Source organism: Cladophialophora carrionii (genome assembly GCF_000365165.1).
Source record: "Cladophialophora carrionii CBS 160.54 unplaced genomic scaffold supercont1.10, whole genome shotgun sequence".
NCBI lineage: Eukaryota > Fungi > Ascomycota > Eurotiomycetes > Chaetothyriales > Herpotrichiellaceae > Cladophialophora > Cladophialophora carrionii.
The window spans coordinates 266,432-283,217 of record NW_008481817.1 but is presented as its reverse complement, the minus strand read 5'-3'; the positions used below and the strand labels follow the sequence as shown (position 1 = coordinate 283,217).

The window sequence follows — 16,786 nt, the reverse complement described above, 5'->3', positions numbered from 1 at the left end:
GAGCAGCAGATATACTAAGCGGTTCACCATGTTGGGACCCTGCAGAAAGCCACGTAGTAAAGGACGTGCCGTTTGATGCAAGGCTGAAAATGACGGCGAGGCTGAGCGCCAAGTCGAATTCGTCCTTCGCAGGGCGGGGCGCGTCTCCTGCTTCTCTCTTTATCATCTTTCGTCCAGCGGCTTGACGCAGGACATCACGTTACAGGTATCTTTGACTGCTGCTTGCCATATATTGATTCTGCGCCTACTTCTTTCTCTGGTCTTTGTCTTTCTCCCGCGCAGAATTTGGTGCTGGGCGTCACCGGGCATGGAATACTTCGCGACGTAGCGAGTGACATTCCCTCACCCTCTGCTAATATACACCCACGTTTCTGCCGCCCATATCCTGCATCAGTCTTACCTCTCTTCTGTCTGGCTGCCCTCTCATAGCACTGTCACCATGGACAATCTTGCCCAGAAACCGACGCCGCAACAGCAGGCAAACCTGATCAGACCGGAGCAGGTCAACAAGTTGCCGCAGCTCAATCCGCAACAGAAACAACAGTTCTTCCAAGGGGTCACCAGGTACTGGGAGATCTTGAACACCACGCAGCCGACCGATCCTCAGTACCAAGAAGCACTGAAGAGGCTGCACAGCACCTCGCAGCAGTTGATGGCTGGCATGAAGCAGTGGCAGGTGCGGAAACAGATGCAACAGGCGGCACAACAACAAGCGGCGACGCAGAATCAGGCACAGACACAAGCTCAAGCCCAGGCACAAGCCCAGGCTCAGGCGCAAGCACCAAAACCCGCGGGTCAAGCTGTCCAAGGGCTCACAAACGCGGCATCCGGTCAGACTGGAGGTAGCGCCGTGCAATTCAGCCAACTCTTACCTGAGATCCAGCGCAAGGTCAACGAGCACCACTTCTACTATCCCCCAGCTATGAACAAGGGCACAGAACCTGCTGAAGTATGGTTGCGCGAGGCGAAGGCCAGGTTGGGCCAGGCGATGCAGAGACTCCAAGTTGCGAAACAGAAGAAGGCCGAGTTCCATAGAACAGCCCAACAACGACAGGCAGCGGGGAATCCGTTGACGCCAGAAGAGACCGCCGTGTACAACAACAAGATTGCCCAATGCGACCGAGCGGTGACTGAGAGCACTTCATTCATGAAGAAATTCAATGAACAGCAAGAACAGTTCCGAAACGCACAACCACAACACCAATTTTCGAAACAAGGCACAGCTGGAGCCGAAGGGACAGACACGACCGCCGCACCTCATATGCCACCCGGCGTCCAAGGGCCCACTGCGCATTCGATCAGCAGCGCTGTTTCTGCCGCACGTAACCAAGCCAGCGCTGCTCAAGCAAGCAGCCCGACCGCACTTGCACCCACCGCTAGCCAGAGCGCAGGTGCAGTCACTCAGCAGACGCCTTTATCTGCGACACAAACGCAGTTCCCTCAACCCCAGGGAGACACCTCTGCCGCACCTCGTCCCGTATCACATCACGGTCAACCCATGCCTCCTCTCCAACACGCGCCGTCTTCTGGCGTGCATCCTCACCCGCTCAACACCGGCATCAACGGCGTTAAGACCGCAACTCCGCACATTACTAAGAATCTACAGCTGCCGGATCCGAAACCGGTGCAGATGCCTCCGTCCCGGCCAACCTTGACTGGTGGTGCTGGTGTAGGCTTGCCGGGGCAGCTCGCACAACCCGCCATCACAGCACTACCTGGCTACGTGTTGGAGTCCAGCGAAGACGGGAGGGTGCTGTCTAAGAAGAAGTTGAACGAGCTGGTGCGTGAGGTTTGCGGCCCCGGTCCGGAGGAGCAGCTTGATCCCGAAGCCGAGGAAGTAAGTGATTCTTGTTCCGTGGCCATAGCCTGGTGACCTAATGTATGCCAGATTTTCCTTGCCATTGCCGACGACTTCGTGGACGAGCTGGTTTCCCAGTCCTGTAAGCTCGCAAAGCTGCGTGGCTCGGCGAGTCTGGAACTCCGCGACATCCAAATTGTCCTTGAACGGCAATACAACATCCGTGTACCGGGCATCTCCACCGACGAAATTCGCACTGTTCGGCGACCACAGCCTGCTCCTGGCTGGGCTCACAAGATGGGCGCAGTCCAAGCAGCGAAGCTGACGGGAGGGGGCAGTGCCGCCGTCACGACAGGCACAAACACAAAGGAGGCTTGACCTGTACCATCATGACACGGCGCTACTATTACGAAGCACTTGATACTGCTGGGCGTTGGGGATGTGCACGCTTAAGGGTGGAGCTGAACGACAGACATGAGCATATGGCGCGCGGCATGGTATCAGCGGGAGGCGGCCTTGATTCATTGCGAGCAGTCCACGATATCCCAAGTCATAGATTGAAACACATCCGTTGGTGGCACCGGATCTCGACAGACACAATTACCAAAGTTCAGGAGGGGCTGTAGTTCTTGACTCCCACTAATCGCCTCCTTCAGATCTTGCGCACGATTTTCTCTAGCGTAACCGGTGAGCCTCCAGTCGAATGCTGCACGCGACTGCATTCATCTGGCTGACACTCGGCTTGCCGGAGCCTGATGCCTCTGCAAGCGCAGACGATCCTCCCTGCCGTGTGCGAAAAGTGCCGAGCATCTGCCCAACTCTCTCGTGCTCGTGAGAAGGTGGAAAGATTGAAGAGGCTGGGGGCATTTGCTTTGCATGCCCAAGAGCCAGTCGTGCCACTCAAACTTGCCGTGGACAGCGACGTCATCAGCGGCCCAACTCACTGCCACCCACACTACACAGCAGACTCCCATTTCCCACCCTCAGTGTCTCGGCGTAACCTTGTCGCATCTTGCCCCTGCTGCCCGCTCTGTGGCAGTCTTCATATTGATCATCTCCGGGTCTTTGGGAGAGACAGTCGCTTGTCACACCTGCCACGACTTCGGCCAGAAAAGCATCGAACGTGATCTGACGAATTCAGCCTTACTGCCCCTCCGGTCCCAAACCTTACTTCACAAAGTCTCTCGCCCCATTCGAGGGCGTCAATCTAAACAGATCGGCACCGTGACCATGTCTCGATATCGTGGCGATCCTCGATACTCTGACGGCAACCTTGCCTACCGCGATCCTCCTCCACAGCGCTGGGACACTGAGCGCTTCGCTCGGGAGCGAGAAGTCCGTGCTCCTGCTCCTCCGGCTCCTGACTACCCTCCTCGCCGCGCTCCCGTCTACGAAGAACAGCGCTACTACGAGGAAGACCGGTATGGCCCTCGAGGAGCCACCGAGCGCCGGTATTTCGAGGAGACCGACTACTATGATCCCCGCGCGCAACGTGGTCAGATGGTGCCCTACTCTCCAGAGAGGCCAGCGAGACCGGATCCGATTCCCCGACCAGGCATCATCCGGCGACAATCCAGCTTGGATACTTTCGACCGCCGGCCAGCGAGACGATTTGACGACTACGACGAGCTCAACAGTTCGCGTCGAGCCCCTCCTCCCCGAGAATTGATCCCTGTCCGAGCGCCTTCACCCCGCCGATATCCGCGATACGATGAGAAGTACTACGATGAAGTCAGAGTCCAAGATCCAGATCATTACGGAGACGATGGCTTCCGCGAGTATCGCGAGCGCGAATGGGTGAGGGAACGAAAAAGGAACAGCCCGTCTCCTGACCGCCGCACGGTCAGAGAAGAAATCATCGAAGAACGTAAAGAAGAGATCATCGAAGAGAAGCCCTACCCACGGCGTGGCAAAACACGCATGCCGAAGAGACTGGTACACACGAAAGTGCTATTTGATCTAGGATACCCGTACTACGAAGAGGTAAGACACGTTACGTGGCGAGGACGTCCAAGACACTGACCGTATTAGGACGAACGTACCATCATCATCGAAAAGGCTCTTGGTCCTGACAACATTGACGAGGTCTTCACCAAGAGTAAGGAATACCGAGAGAGGGAAGGTCAGTACTATCCAGCGAATCCTTGAGACACATGCTGAAGGTCGCAGTTACCACGACTCGCCTGATCGAAGCTCCGCCAGTCGTGGCGTCCAATCCAGCACCCAGCATGCGAGCGCCCAGTGTCCACGGCGGTGATGTGGTGTTTGAGAAGATGGAGAAGGTCGAGAGGATCGAAACCGTTCCGATTGCAGATGCACCTCGATCGGTGCGCGATTGGGATGGCCTGTCCGTTAGGTCGCCGTCTCCCAAGGCACACCGATCACGCTCCCGGAGACGCTCCCGGCGCGGCTCTTCTCCAGGAGAGATTGTGAAGGAGACTGTGGTGGAGAAGAAGGAGGTTATCCGCGATGTTTCGCCTGCCCGAACACATCGCTCTCACGGCACGTCTCATCGTCGGGGTTCGTTCGACAGCGACGATGCCACCATCATCGAGCGAAGAGTCACCCGTGACGAGTTTGAAGATTCAAACTCGGTCCATGTCGGGCCTCTGGCCTTAGTGGTCGATCGCAAGCCTCAACGGAGCGAGCGCAACATCAAGGAAGAGATCCGCAGACTCGAGGCGGAGCGCCGAGAACTAAGGCGCGAAAGACGCTACGAGCGCGAGGGCGGCGAGATCGTCAAGATTGAACGTGTTCGCGAGCGGACACCATCCCCCCGCGGCGAGGTCATCATCGAGAGACGTGGCGAGGAAGTCTTGGAAGTCAAGAAGGACCGGAGAGGTAGGATGTCGCTGATCGTCAAATAAGCAACCCCGTCCTGATAATCGGCGTGGAACAGGTCGCTCACGCTCGGCAGCTCCGCCGCCGGGGCTCATCAAGGCCATGATGGCCACTCTGACCTGAGGGAGAATGGTCGATCACGCGACACATATTGTGTGGTCTCAAAGGTGGCGGACGACAGTACACACAGTCGCTTTGACCACTCGTCCACTGCAGCTGCCCGGAGTACACATTGGGATCATCTGCACAACGTCTTTACCGAAGGTGCTTGAAGTTAACGAGAGTATGGAGCAGATGGCCATCAGATGGAACATGGTTCACGAATTTCATGTGTACGTAGTGATGGACGAGTTGGATTCTCTGATGGATAGATTACAATGCACGATGCCCGTCTTGCCACTCTCCTCCCGGTCAATTAAGTCTCTTGTGACTACTCGTAGCATCACAAGGAGCAATCTGGCCCGATGTGCTTGCCTTGGGGTCCAGGCTCTTGTCGAGTTGATTGTTGCCTTGAGAAACATGGCGACATGTGAATGCACGGCGATTCCCCACGCCGGCCGCCGGTTCTTGTCAGCCAGACTGCAATTCATCTGTTACTTCTCTCCCTTCCACTCGAGGCTCTCAACACTGCATACCAGCTTCTCCTGACTGCTTACCGATCATCTGGTCAGCCTTGCATCGGTATTTCTTCGTCGTTGTCGAGACCCGACCCAAACATGGATAAGTTCGCTGCCTTTGGCAAGAACATTAGGTGCGCTTCAGCCAACGATCTACGGAAGCATTCATCACCATGCTAACACACGGGTCCTTACAGCTCGGCCTTCAATTCAACTGTCACCCCCTCCTTCCAGCGAAGCCAGCAGTATCTCAAGGAGCAATTTGGAAATGCCGAAGAGAAGGTCGGGCGAGCACTGTGTCTGCGCCCTGGAACCATCCGCTGACAGCGTATTGCTTTAGACTCAACTCCCAGCCGATTACACCGAACTCGAGAAACGAGTCGACGCCCTGAAGCAGGTTCATCAGAAGCTGCTCGATGTAACGTATGGGCCACATATCCGGCCAGCTCGAACCTCTGTTGACCCCTGCGCAGCAAGCAATACCAGAATGAAGCCTATGATTACCCACCCAACATCCGAGAATCATTCGGAGACCTGGGTCGAAGCATCTCGGACAAAGTGAGCTTGCTATCCAAGGCCTCCAATGCCACCGAGGCCGCGAATGCGTTCACAGCGCCCCCATCAGCCAAGCCGCAACCGAAGACGTTCAACCATGCCATCGCCCGCGCTTCTTTGGCCAGTTCCCATATGCTCAAGCAGGCCAACACGACCGGGGCGAGCGAAGATCCCTTGGCTGTGGCGCTCGAGCGGTATGCACTCGCGGAAGAGAAAGTGGGCGAAGCGCGACTGGCCCAGGATCAGGCCATTCAGTCACGATTCCTTGCAGGTTGGAGTACCACGTTGAACACGAACATTCAATTTGCGACAAAAGCCAGAAAGGCCGTCGAGAACAGCCGACTGTTGCTGGACAGCACCAAGGCGGCCAAGAAGAGTCAAGTCCAGGGTCGAGGTATGAATCCCGACGACGAGACGGCCATGAGCGAGGACGCGCGTGCGGAGATCGAAGCCAAGGAGGACGACTTTGTCTCGCAGGTCGAGGAGGCTCAAGGAGTTATGAAGAACGTAAGTTTACACATATTGCGGACAATTGCACAGGAACTAATGCTAGTAGGTCTTGGATACGCCGGAACCTCTCCGCAACCTGGCGGATTTGATTGCCGCACAGCTCGAATACCACAAGAAAGCATACGAGATCTTGTCTGAGCTGGCACCGGAGATTGATCAGCTTCAAGTCGAACAAGAAAGCAATTACCGCAAGAGTAGGGAGGGTGCGTAGGGTGCTGGGGGAGATTGTTCACGGGTGCTTTGGTGGTTTGCTTCTCCACGAATGGCTTTGCCGCAACGGTGGTGGGTTTGGGAGAAAATCGTGATATGTAGGACTTGGTAGATCCAATATCCTCATGCGGGCTTTCGCGTCCTCGAGCTGTCGAATGTAATATGAGCGGCAGACGTGCGTACCCAGTCGTGCCGATGGGAGGTGATCTGCTTCTTTGCCGGTTGCAGGCGCCGAAGTTGGCCCGAAACTGCACGTATCCATCATGCGAGTTGCTCGACTTGACCTTCACCTTCAACAACGGCCCGTGGACTTGGTGTAGACTGACTACGAATTCAACCACGACCGCACTGACGCTTCATTTCGCATACTTCCCTCTCCGCTGGACGTACCTCGACACCGCCCCTCGTGTGCGTGTCCTAAACCGAGCACCAACACCGACCGGAGCACCACCTCGTCCCCCAAGCGGAGCATCTATTACCCGCAGCCTCGACGGGGGCGCATTCACACACCAGCAATTGCTCTGCAACCATCTTGAATACACAGGTCGCTGAGCCGTGAAATCGAGGAGCACCGGGAAAAAGGGTATACAATATGGCAAACGGGTACGTTGACCTCCATTTCGAGGAGTCTCCGAACGCATCGCCTCACTCCCTCCTCATGGCACGAGGGTACCAGGGCCCTTGCTTGATACAGACACCCAATCAAAACAAGGTCGCGAGGTCGCAAGAACACAGGCAGGCACACAGACAAGGGCTAACCTCCGGCTCGTCATTACAGGTGGTCGATCCTCGTCGGCCTCGTCGTCATCGTCGCGTTGAGTGTTGGAGCGTGGTTCCTCAGTCCAAAGGGCGAGAATCAGACGATATGGCGAAGCACGCTCATCCTCAGTTTTGCCAGTTGTTACATCATGTGGGGTATGTGGTCCGAATTTCTTTACATGCTATGCTATGCCATGCCCATGCCCATGCACATGCCCATGCTGTTATTCTCTACGACCTCTGCGCCTTTTTCCCTCCTTCAGGCGAGCCCAGTCTTGCGCTTCTCAGGTGGCCGTCTCAATCTGATGCTTTTGGTTCGATCGAACTACGATGGCTGACTTCCTGGCACTTCAGCGATAACCTTCCTTGCACAATGGCATCCCCTGATCGAGCCGCGGATGTCCAAGTTGAGACCCGGTTACGCTGGGGGGAGTTGAAGTGTTCATCCTGGTGGGGATGCAATGGCGCAGAGCAAGCTTTCCTTTGACTTGTCGCTATCGGCAGGCAGACGGACTGGCAGACGGACGGGCAGACAGAGAGTATAGCGGCGGAACATGGCAGATCAATACGACAAGTTGAGCCGGGAACTGAAACCGGCGTTGCCGACCCCTGATCACAAGCCTGATCCTTAAGAGTCAAGCAGGAACGGTGCCGAAACGTGTTCTCCATACGGGCCTCGTGGCCTATTCTATTCTGTTCTACCCTATAGTCACAGTCATCGTCGTACTCAGGACGAACAAGTGGTCTGCACGAGGACGAGGACGAGTTTCTTTATAGGCTATCTTCATTGCATACTCTATATTCCACACTGTTTTGCCAGCCTCAACTCTTTACACGTCATGTGCTCTCGAGTCTACGCTTATACTCCGTTGACTCTGTTAGTACCTGAGGCCGGAAAGTACGGCCGAGTACAATATGCAGCTACTGGAGAGACGTCTTGTTTAGTTTTGACAAAGGCATGAGAATACAAAGACAAGGTACGATCATTAGAGAATCTCGTGTGTAGAGCGCAACGCAACGCAACGCATCGCATTGCCAAGTAGCCACGCACGGTACTAGATTAATGGGTTATGGGCATAGGAATGGATGGGGCGTCCGTCTATTTCAGCACGAGCTGCTCGAGGTACACAGAAGTCGATCAAGCAGTCGATCAAGCAGTCAGCCAGTCAGTCAGTCCGTCCATGACCGAGCCAGAGGGCATCGAGGCATATTGAGGGTTGGACGACATCCTGCAAGGTGTACTCCGTACACTACATATCGTACCTTGTCCAGTACAGCAGAGCCTGCCGAGTATCACTGTCATTGTCATCGTTACAGTATTGTCACTGGCACTGGTAATGCTCCTTCCAACGCATAGATACATACCTAATAACGTAGGCTGGTCCCGCCTGACCTCCTATCTTTTGCCTTCATAAGATAAGGACTGTACGGAAGCACTGGGCTCTGTTCAGAAGTTGAAGGTATAATCACGACTCCGTCTACTCGGCCCGAGTCCCCTTCAGCTCTACCTCTTCATCCCCAGGATTGCTCGAGGGGTGCTGCTCAGGGCGCTGCTCAGGGCGCTCCTCATCCTGCTGCTCATCCTCGGTTCTCTCCTCGACAGAGACTCGAATCTCATCGCGTTCCAGTTCGTCGCGGCTCGCATGGGTGTTCTCCTCCTGCTCCTGCACCTCAGCCGGCTCTTTCTGGGCCTCATCTTCTTTCCCGACGGTATCTACAGATTCAGGCGCTTTTGTCTGAACGGGGCTGAAACTCTCGTTCTCTTCCACGGTCTCGTCGGCCTCCTCACGTCCCTCCCCCCTTATTTCAGTCTTCACATCATCATCCCGCTCCCTGAATCTCTCAGCCTGCGCGACTCTGGGTGGATAATATTCTTCATCAGAGTCATCGATGTGCCCCATTATAGCCGCAAGGACATCATTGCCGGCCGTTCTTATCGAGCCACCAGAAGGAGATGTGATTGTGCGGCCTGCTTGCTCATCATCAAAAGGTTTGGTCACTCGTTCGACGGGAGTCTCGGGATGTGTTTTCATGGCTGCTTCATCCTTTAGGATTGTGCCAGCTTTCTCGTCGTCCCCTTTGGCCATGGATGAGGACGACTGTTGTTGTGCTCCTTGGTGGGTGGAAAGGGGATCGACGTCTTCCGTGTTACCAGTGGGTGTAGGATCTTCTGGCGCGCGAGGCTCGTATTTGGGCACCGTAGAGGCGATATCCAGCTTGGGTAATAGACGATCTGGCGAGGGATCATCTCCCGATTTCCTCGGCTGCGGTGAAATTGCCCTCTTCTCCTCTATTGATATCTTCAGCGATTCGGGACCGTCAATCAGTCCTAGCATACCGGGCACATTATTAGGCTTCGTCGAGATGGTACTCGTCGGCTGCTCCTCTTCGTCCTCTGCACCTTCGGCGATGGTGGCCACGTGGCTTCCTGTACTGGGAGTATGCTTGTGCCTACGTGTCGTTGCACCGGTACTGACCGTCGTCGATGCTACTGACGCAGCAGGTTCTCCTGACGACGTGGGCCCGCTGGATGGCTCCTCTGACGACGAACTCGGCGTGCCATCTTTTCGGAGTATAAGAGGTCGCAATCCGGGGTCCTTTTCATCAACGGCTTCGCGAACACCTTCAGCTTCGGGTGGGATAGTGTAGCTGTCTTCCGGGATAAGATGGTACTGGTCGCAGACGACCTTGAACAACATATACAAACCGTAGGTTGCTTCGACGGACCAGAAGACATCGCGATGCTGAAACCAAGCATGTGCAAAGATTCGATAGACACGCCGAAATATGTTGGTCAGCTGTCGCATGCTTTGAATGACATTGCCTCCCTCTCCGCCCAACGCCAGCCGTGACGGGAAGTGTTTCGGGCTCGTGAGGACGTTCGCCGCCCAATCCAGAGTATGGTTGCAGTAGTCGATGGCACAGCATGATTTGGGCGGCTCATGCACGGCGCAGAGGTATTGCCATTCACTAGCTCTCATCTCCGGGCAGGTCGTGGCCGAACACGGCGGGCTGTCGTTCATGAGGAAGATGGAGACGATGTTCGCCTTCTGCGTGAGAAATCTACACAGTTCGTAGAGCCAGAGATTTCTGTCCACGGACTCGTTGTCATTTATCTGTGGGGGCGTCGCGAGTTGTAGGGCCGTCTCTTTCGTGATGGGGACGGTATGGGTCGAATCGGGCGTATGGCTAAGGTGGGAGTAGAGCGATTTGAGGTGTTCTTGGAGCTGGAATGGCGAGTCCAGCTGACTCAACGGCACAAGTGGAGGCCCCATAGCCATATCTGCAGCTTTTGTCCCCGGTCTTATTCTTCTCGCGGCTCCTTCGTCTGGCTTTGAGGTCGCATCGAGCGAGAGTTCCTTCGTCGGGTCGATCCCGGGGCTCTTAGGGCCGAATTGCACCTCTGGAATGGGAGGGGGAGATGGTAGCCGAGGCGAGCTGGACGGCGACACGCCAGATCTGGAGGGTGTAACTGCTGTCATCGTGCGCGTGGAGGACTTGTATGATCGTGGCCGATATACCTCCTCCTCTGCCTCGACTCCGGCGCTAAACCTCTGAATGCTCACAAGCAGTCCTTAATGGTAGCCCGGTCGGCCCATTCAAAGCCACTGGGTCTTCTTCAGACTGCAGTACCCCTGCTTTTGTGGTTGGGCCGTTTGCGCCTGCAAGCTGTTGTTCGTTGGGGGATGAGTTGCGAGCGACTGCGTGAACCGTGTTTGAGGCCGGTCGCTATCCAGACTCGCTGGAGCCACCCGGTTCCAGATGGTACCCAAGCGCGGATCTGAGGCGATGGATAAGCGACTCACAAGCCTTATAGCTCGACTCTTTCCGTTGTGTGCTATGCTATGCTGCGGGAGCGTCGTGAAGAGCGCAGAAACGAAGCATCGACCACCGTGAAAGAGCGCAAGCAAGCGCGCAATCGCATGCTCGGGAAAGTTGCCTCCTCTCAGCTAACTAACACGCTAAAATGCGGGATCGACAACAAAGTGGAGAACTAAACTGCATCTGGTGCTTCGGCTAAACCTTCCCCATTGGATGGATGATGTCGGAGAGGCGTCGAGGCTGATTCTGCATTGTGAACAAACAGTTCAGATTGTACCCGTATCTCACTTCCACCCACAGCGAAGTGTGGATGATACCAGAGACAACCGGTGTCTAGGTTTCAAAAAACATAAAACCATGGATGATGACGACGATGAAGTCCCCAACCTCATCCAAAGTGGGGAGAACGAAATCAACAAAGCCAATACATACAGCACCGGCACCTCGACTTTGAAGAAGGTACCGATCACGATCGTCACTGGCTATCTCGGGGCCGGCAAAACGACTCTACTGAATTACATCCTGACCGCCGAGCACGGCAAGAAGATTGCTGTGATTCTCAACGAATTCGGCAACACGGCGGACATTGAGAAATCCCTGACCGTCAACCAAGGAGATCAATCGTCAACGGAATGGATCCCCCTCGCGAACGGGTGTATCTGCTGCAGCGTCAAGGACTCCGGCGTGGCGGCGCTGGAGTCGCTCGTCGAGCGGCAGAAGAACTTCGATTACATACTGCTCGAGACCACCGGCGTGGCCGACCCGGGCAACATTGCGCCCATGTTCTGGCTGGACGAGGGTCTGGGGAGCAGTATCTACCTGGACGCGATCGTCACGGTCGTCGATGCCAAGAACATCCTGAGAAGTCTGGACGAGCCTGCTCCCGAGGAGGTCCCGGACGAGGAGGAGAAGAATGCTCAACATCACCATGAGACGCCCCTCCTGACGACCGCCCACCTTCAAATCTCCCATGCCGACACCATCATCCTCAACAAGACGGACCTCGTCACCGATACCGAGCTTGCCGCCGTCCAAGCACGAATATCTTCCATTAACGGCCTCGCACGTATCATCCTGACGAAACATTCCCAAGTCGACAATCTGAGCGGCACGATCCTGGATCTCGACGCTTACTCAACTTTCCCCACTGCGACCTCGAGCGGGACTGCAATGCCCGACTTCGCATCCAAGGGCCACTCCCACCTGGACCCGACTATATCCACGTTGACCATTCCCTTGCCGCCATTCGATCCGCAGAAACTGCCGCTCCTCGTCGGCTGGCTGGAGACCATCCTCTGGGACGCTGAAGAGCGACAGAAAGGCAGAAGTACAAGGTATGAAGTGCATAGGACCAAAGGCTTGGTGAGATGTACAGATGGATCCAGTCGGGTTGTGCAGGGCGTGCGAGAGATCTTCGAACTGATCGAAGTCCCGCCCACTGCGGATGCGGAAAAGGCAGGGGCAGAAGGCAAGATTGTTTTCATCGGGAGGAATGTAGATCTCATCCGGGACATAGAGAATGGAGGGTTTGATCATCATTAATGCATGGTTCATGGCTATCGTAACCTATACGTCGTGAGTTCTGTCTGGCCTCATGTCGGTGGAATAATCGCAGACTTGCATCCCGTCGAAAACTCCGGCTGACAATGTCTGCAACAACAGAAGTGGAACGGTTTCCTGCCCGGACGGACTGCGCTACTTGAGTTCGCCATGCCTGGCTGAGGATTTGACCACCTCTGGGGATCATTGGTTTTGCAACCTTTGGTTTCATATTGGAAATACCATCAGAACACCGCCCATGCACAGTGAAACAAGACCGAAATGCCCATACCAAGGTGCTCGGGTTCGTCCCCAACATGCCCGACAGATATCTGTCTGTCGATTGCAAAGTCGCTATCATGATATCCACAACATCGTGCTTGCATGGCGCTTGAAATTCTCGAAAATACATTCAAATCAGAAAACCAACCAACCAATTCGCTAAGGGGTGGGGGGTCGTCAAACGTTCATGTTTGGTCCAGGTCTGACCACCCACAAGTCGTGAGGACCATGCTGGCGGTCGTCAGTAATGTTGGAAGAGGAAGATAGCGTTTCTCTTGTAGAGGACGTCAGCCGAACTGCCGACTGACGAACGCGGTTCTGGTGGCCTCAACAGGAAACAAAGGTAGGCTAAGTGGTCCAAGTGTGTGTAACCAGGCCGGGAATCCCCCGACCTCGGTGTTGTCTTGACACTTGCGTGGCCACCAAATGCGGCTTGTGACCACGAGCAGAGGAGGGAAGTTCCATGATGCGTGATCCGCAACCCTGCCTGTAAAGACTTTTGTCTCACATGAAAAGCGGTGTCAATGTCCGAAGGACAGCAAGTGCGTCATTGAATCGCACTTGTGCACACTATGTCACTCCCTTCTCCAGTGATGGCTCATGTGGCTTCGCGTCTACGATGTGTTCGCTCTCAGATGTCGATACACAGATTGCGTTGCTTCTCCGCCAGCTCAGTCGTCATCGGAGGAGATTTGCGTTCCGTTGGAGTGAAGTCGATATGACTGGACTTCTCTTCAGCTGAATTCGGTTTCTGCGACAGACTAGGAGTATCAGACTCCAGATTGAGCCTTGTGTCATCCCTGAGCACTGGGTGCTCAGCAGGATGAGGTGAGCCGTCTGCCGTCTGTCCGGGTTGCTGAACAGAAGGAGTCATCGCATCCTCTGTCCGTTGCGGCTCGGCTTTTTCCGAGATAGGTGCCACAAGCTCGACGTCGCTGTTGCCTACGAGGTATCTAAGCGGCTCATCGTAGCCACTGTCCATAAACGGAAGACTCGGGGGGTTGATCATTTCTTTTTCTGGTGGTGGGGTCGCCTTATCCCCAGGCAGGTCCAACCCACAGTTGGGTGTTAGCAGATCTGAGTCGTGATCAGCTGGAGCCTTATCAGTCTGAGGAGTTCTTCGACCGTCGTCGGGCCCTGTAGGATGATAAGACACCCCAATATCATTAACCTCTCTCATCTCGGAGTGCAGATCCCCAGATCCGGGGGTAGCGATCACTGTGAGAAGGTCCTGGCTGTTGCGAGGGGTGCTGTCGGACGTGGCGGCCAGTAGAGAGGGACGCCGGGCTGGTACAGGTGCTGGGTTTGTCAGAGCCTCATCCGCGGCAGCCTCAGCCGTGCGATCTCCATCAGTTGCATCTTCACTGAGAACAGCGCTCTCAGCTTCCGCGCGACGCTCCAGTATTTTCAGTTCCTCTTCACTGAAAGTCTGCCGTGAGATCAGGTACCGATGTCCATCCATCTCGAGCTCATTGAACTCTCGGTCCACGCCCGGCGAGATGGCCACAATGTTGGGTTCGAAATCTTCGGTTGGAGTCGGTCTCTCGTCTTCGGACTCCCAATGGTGCCTCTCATGACTTCCGAGATGTGCATAGTTGATGGGTGGTCTCCTACCTCTGGGGCGATCATATCCTGACAGGTCGCTTTCAAACTCGTAATTGGAGGACTTCGGATACGTAAACGTGTAGTCATCCCGGGAGCTTTCTGGCGAATATGGAATCGCCTCGCTTCCCTGTGGTTTCGAGCTAAGGCGTAAGATATCGTCCCGTTCCACGGCGTCGGCAGGGTCAATGTACTTCTTCATCGTGCGCACTTTCAAGGCTGGTCGTTGTTGTGGCCGGATATCGTCACATGACATGGAGGTTGCTTCTGGGAACAGGTCAATCAGTTCCTTGGCAGACAATCGATCTCGTGGGCGCGGAGACAAGCAGATCCTGACAATATCTTGGTACCATTCAGGCACCTCCGAAGGGAATTCATCGATGCTTAGTGGTGGCACGTGTCGCTCAGGCTCATCGTCATCCATGGCCAGCGCCCACAGAGTCATGCCCAGTTGATAGATGTCCGATTTTTCGCCAATGTACATGGAGATCCGTTGATTGCTCGCAATCTTGGCTGCGATCTCCGGAGGCTCCCAGCCAACAGGGCATCCGCGCCGGTTGATGTCGATGATCTTTGCGTTTCCGTCAGCGTCAACCACGATGTTGGATAACGTGAAATCTCCCTGAACATAGCCCTCTTCATGGATCTCACTAAGCCCTCGCACCGCCTGCTCAGCCCATCTGCACCGATCTTCCCACGCAATGGAACCTCTGTGATCGTACAAGAGATCAACGATCGCACCCTTGTCTGCGTAGCTGATGAGCAAGCCTTTGACTAACGATCCGGTGTCATCAAACACAACGGCTTCAAGTTTGATAACATGCGCCGAGTCGTGAAGGGCATGGAGGGCATTGATCTCATACAAGAACTCATCAACCGTGTCCGGGCCAGGGATCTCTTTCTTGATATACGTTCTGCCCTTGTATTGCACCTTGTAGACAAAGCCGGAGAGGTGTGAGTCGAAGACGAGCTCGTCCTCGCGGACTTTCATGGGTCTGAACGTCTCATCGTTGAAAATATGTGACACGGTCGTTTTCGGTGGATAAGGGATGATCTCGTTGACATCTTCCGTCACATGAACGTGCAATCGGCCATCGGTTGTTTCCAACTTGAGATTGGTGACGGTGTCGTAGAACTGAATTTCAGGAAGAGAATCACGTATTGACTCGTAAATTTGCATGCTCTTGTCGCGTTGGAACTGGAGTTCCTTCAGGTCCATCTCCAAGGAGCCCGGCTCGGCATTGCGATAGTCACATGAAATGGTCACCCGACGCCAAAAGCTGGGAGTCTGCGCATAAGTGACGAAGAATTTCTCGCGGTCGGACTTGTCTCTAAAGTGCATGCTCAGGTTGAGGATCCATCGATGATCGAGCTCGTCCCTTAGTTCGGCCTTGTCATCGGCTAGAGGCATCTGTGGATAATGCGAATCATCAGAGGACGTCCTAGAAGGCGGGCGCGGCGGTCGGTAGTCGTCTTGTGGCCAGTGGTCCTCAGTCGTGGCGGGCTGGGTCGGGTCCAGACTTGGTGGGAGGTCGACATAGACGTCGCCACCGCCGACATCCGCCCTGGCGGTAATAGCCACAGCGGGTGCAGATGTTCGAGCAGGGTCCCAATTGGGTGGCGACGAGGTGGCTCGCCGTCTAGGTAAGCTTATCGAAGCATGCCGCGTCGACGAGACGGCCCTTCTCTCCGCGTGGCCAGGCTCGATGGGAAGCAGCCGGTCTCGTCGCTCCGAGTTCTGACGACGGAATGTTGCTTGCCGGGGGAGCCCAACAGCCAGCGGCCTCGTTGCGGATTCGTTTTTATTGGAATCTCGCCTGTCAGCCCAGTGCCGGGGCCACTGCTCATCATCCGAGCACTCGATGGGACTCTGTGTCGCCTCATCCTTGGCGAAGAAATGTTGCAGTTTCTGCCACATTCCAAATCGAAGCGACTGTCGGGAATGTTGCTGATGCGGCTCGGATTCGACTGGTCTCAATGCATTGGGTTCGGCATGGTGAGGTCGAATACCCATTATTGCGGAGGTCGCCTTGGTCTGATACGAGTGAGGGGCAGTCGGCAGTCCTCCACCACGATCGAGTCAGCAACCTCCGCTTGGTTCGGGCTACACAACAGCCAGAGTATTGCGACGATGGTGACAGGACATTGAGCGTGTGGTGCGTGACGGTGATACAGAAGGATGGAGAAGGTTTTGGTGGGATTCGGATGTCCCAGAGATATTATTGGTGACTGGCCATCGACTGGGTGAAGG

The 16,786-nt window shown here is 55.2% G+C and overlaps 7 protein-coding genes across 7 annotated transcripts; 5 read left to right on the top strand and 2 right to left on the bottom strand.

Moving 5' to 3' along the window:
• Positions 1–439: 439 nt before the first annotated feature.
• On the top strand, positions 440–2,176 carry G647_09575 (uncharacterized protein; the record flags this gene model as incomplete). Its single annotated transcript, XM_008725569.1, has 2 exons — positions 440–1,837; positions 1,889–2,176. 2 exons carry the CDS (start codon positions 440–442, stop codon positions 2,174–2,176), a joined length of 1,686 nt encoding a protein of 561 aa, XP_008723791.1.
• An 852-nt stretch (positions 2,177–3,028) lies between these two features.
• Positions 3,029–4,665, top strand: G647_09574 (uncharacterized protein; the record flags this gene model as incomplete). The annotated part of the gene is made up of 3 exons (XM_008725568.1): positions 3,029–3,781; positions 3,830–3,920; positions 3,968–4,665. 3 exons carry the CDS (start codon positions 3,029–3,031, stop codon positions 4,663–4,665), a joined length of 1,542 nt encoding a protein of 513 aa, XP_008723790.1.
• A 690-nt stretch (positions 4,666–5,355) lies between these two features.
• G647_09573 (uncharacterized protein) lies at positions 5,356–6,532 on the top strand (the record flags this gene model as incomplete). The annotated part of the gene is made up of 5 exons (XM_008725567.1): positions 5,356–5,390; positions 5,454–5,538; positions 5,597–5,679; positions 5,730–6,318; positions 6,368–6,532. The coding sequence occupies 5 exons, from the start codon at positions 5,356–5,358 to the stop codon at positions 6,530–6,532; spliced, it is 957 nt and encodes a 318-aa protein (XP_008723789.1).
• A 778-nt stretch (positions 6,533–7,310) lies between these two features.
• Positions 7,311–7,451, top strand: G647_09572 (uncharacterized protein; the record flags this gene model as incomplete). The annotated part of the gene is made up of 1 exon (XM_008725566.1): positions 7,311–7,451. A coding segment is annotated over one exon (141 nt), but the record flags the coding sequence as incomplete, so codon positions are not given.
• A 1,317-nt stretch (positions 7,452–8,768) lies between these two features.
• G647_09571 (uncharacterized protein) lies at positions 8,769–10,772 on the bottom strand (the record flags this gene model as incomplete). The annotated part of the gene is made up of 1 exon (XM_008725565.1): positions 8,769–10,772. The coding sequence occupies one exon, from the start codon at positions 10,770–10,772 to the stop codon at positions 8,769–8,771; it is 2,004 nt and encodes a 667-aa protein (XP_008723787.1).
• A 697-nt stretch (positions 10,773–11,469) lies between these two features.
• G647_09570 (uncharacterized protein) lies at positions 11,470–12,654 on the top strand (the record flags this gene model as incomplete). The annotated part of the gene is made up of 1 exon (XM_008725564.1): positions 11,470–12,654. One exon carries the CDS (start codon positions 11,470–11,472, stop codon positions 12,652–12,654), a length of 1,185 nt encoding a protein of 394 aa, XP_008723786.1.
• Positions 12,655–13,564: 910 nt separating this feature from the next.
• Positions 13,565–16,549, bottom strand: G647_09569 (uncharacterized protein; the record flags this gene model as incomplete). Its single annotated transcript, XM_008725563.1, has 1 exon — positions 13,565–16,549. One exon carries the CDS (start codon positions 16,547–16,549, stop codon positions 13,565–13,567), a length of 2,985 nt encoding a protein of 994 aa, XP_008723785.1.
• Between the last annotated feature and the right edge of the window lie 237 nt (positions 16,550–16,786).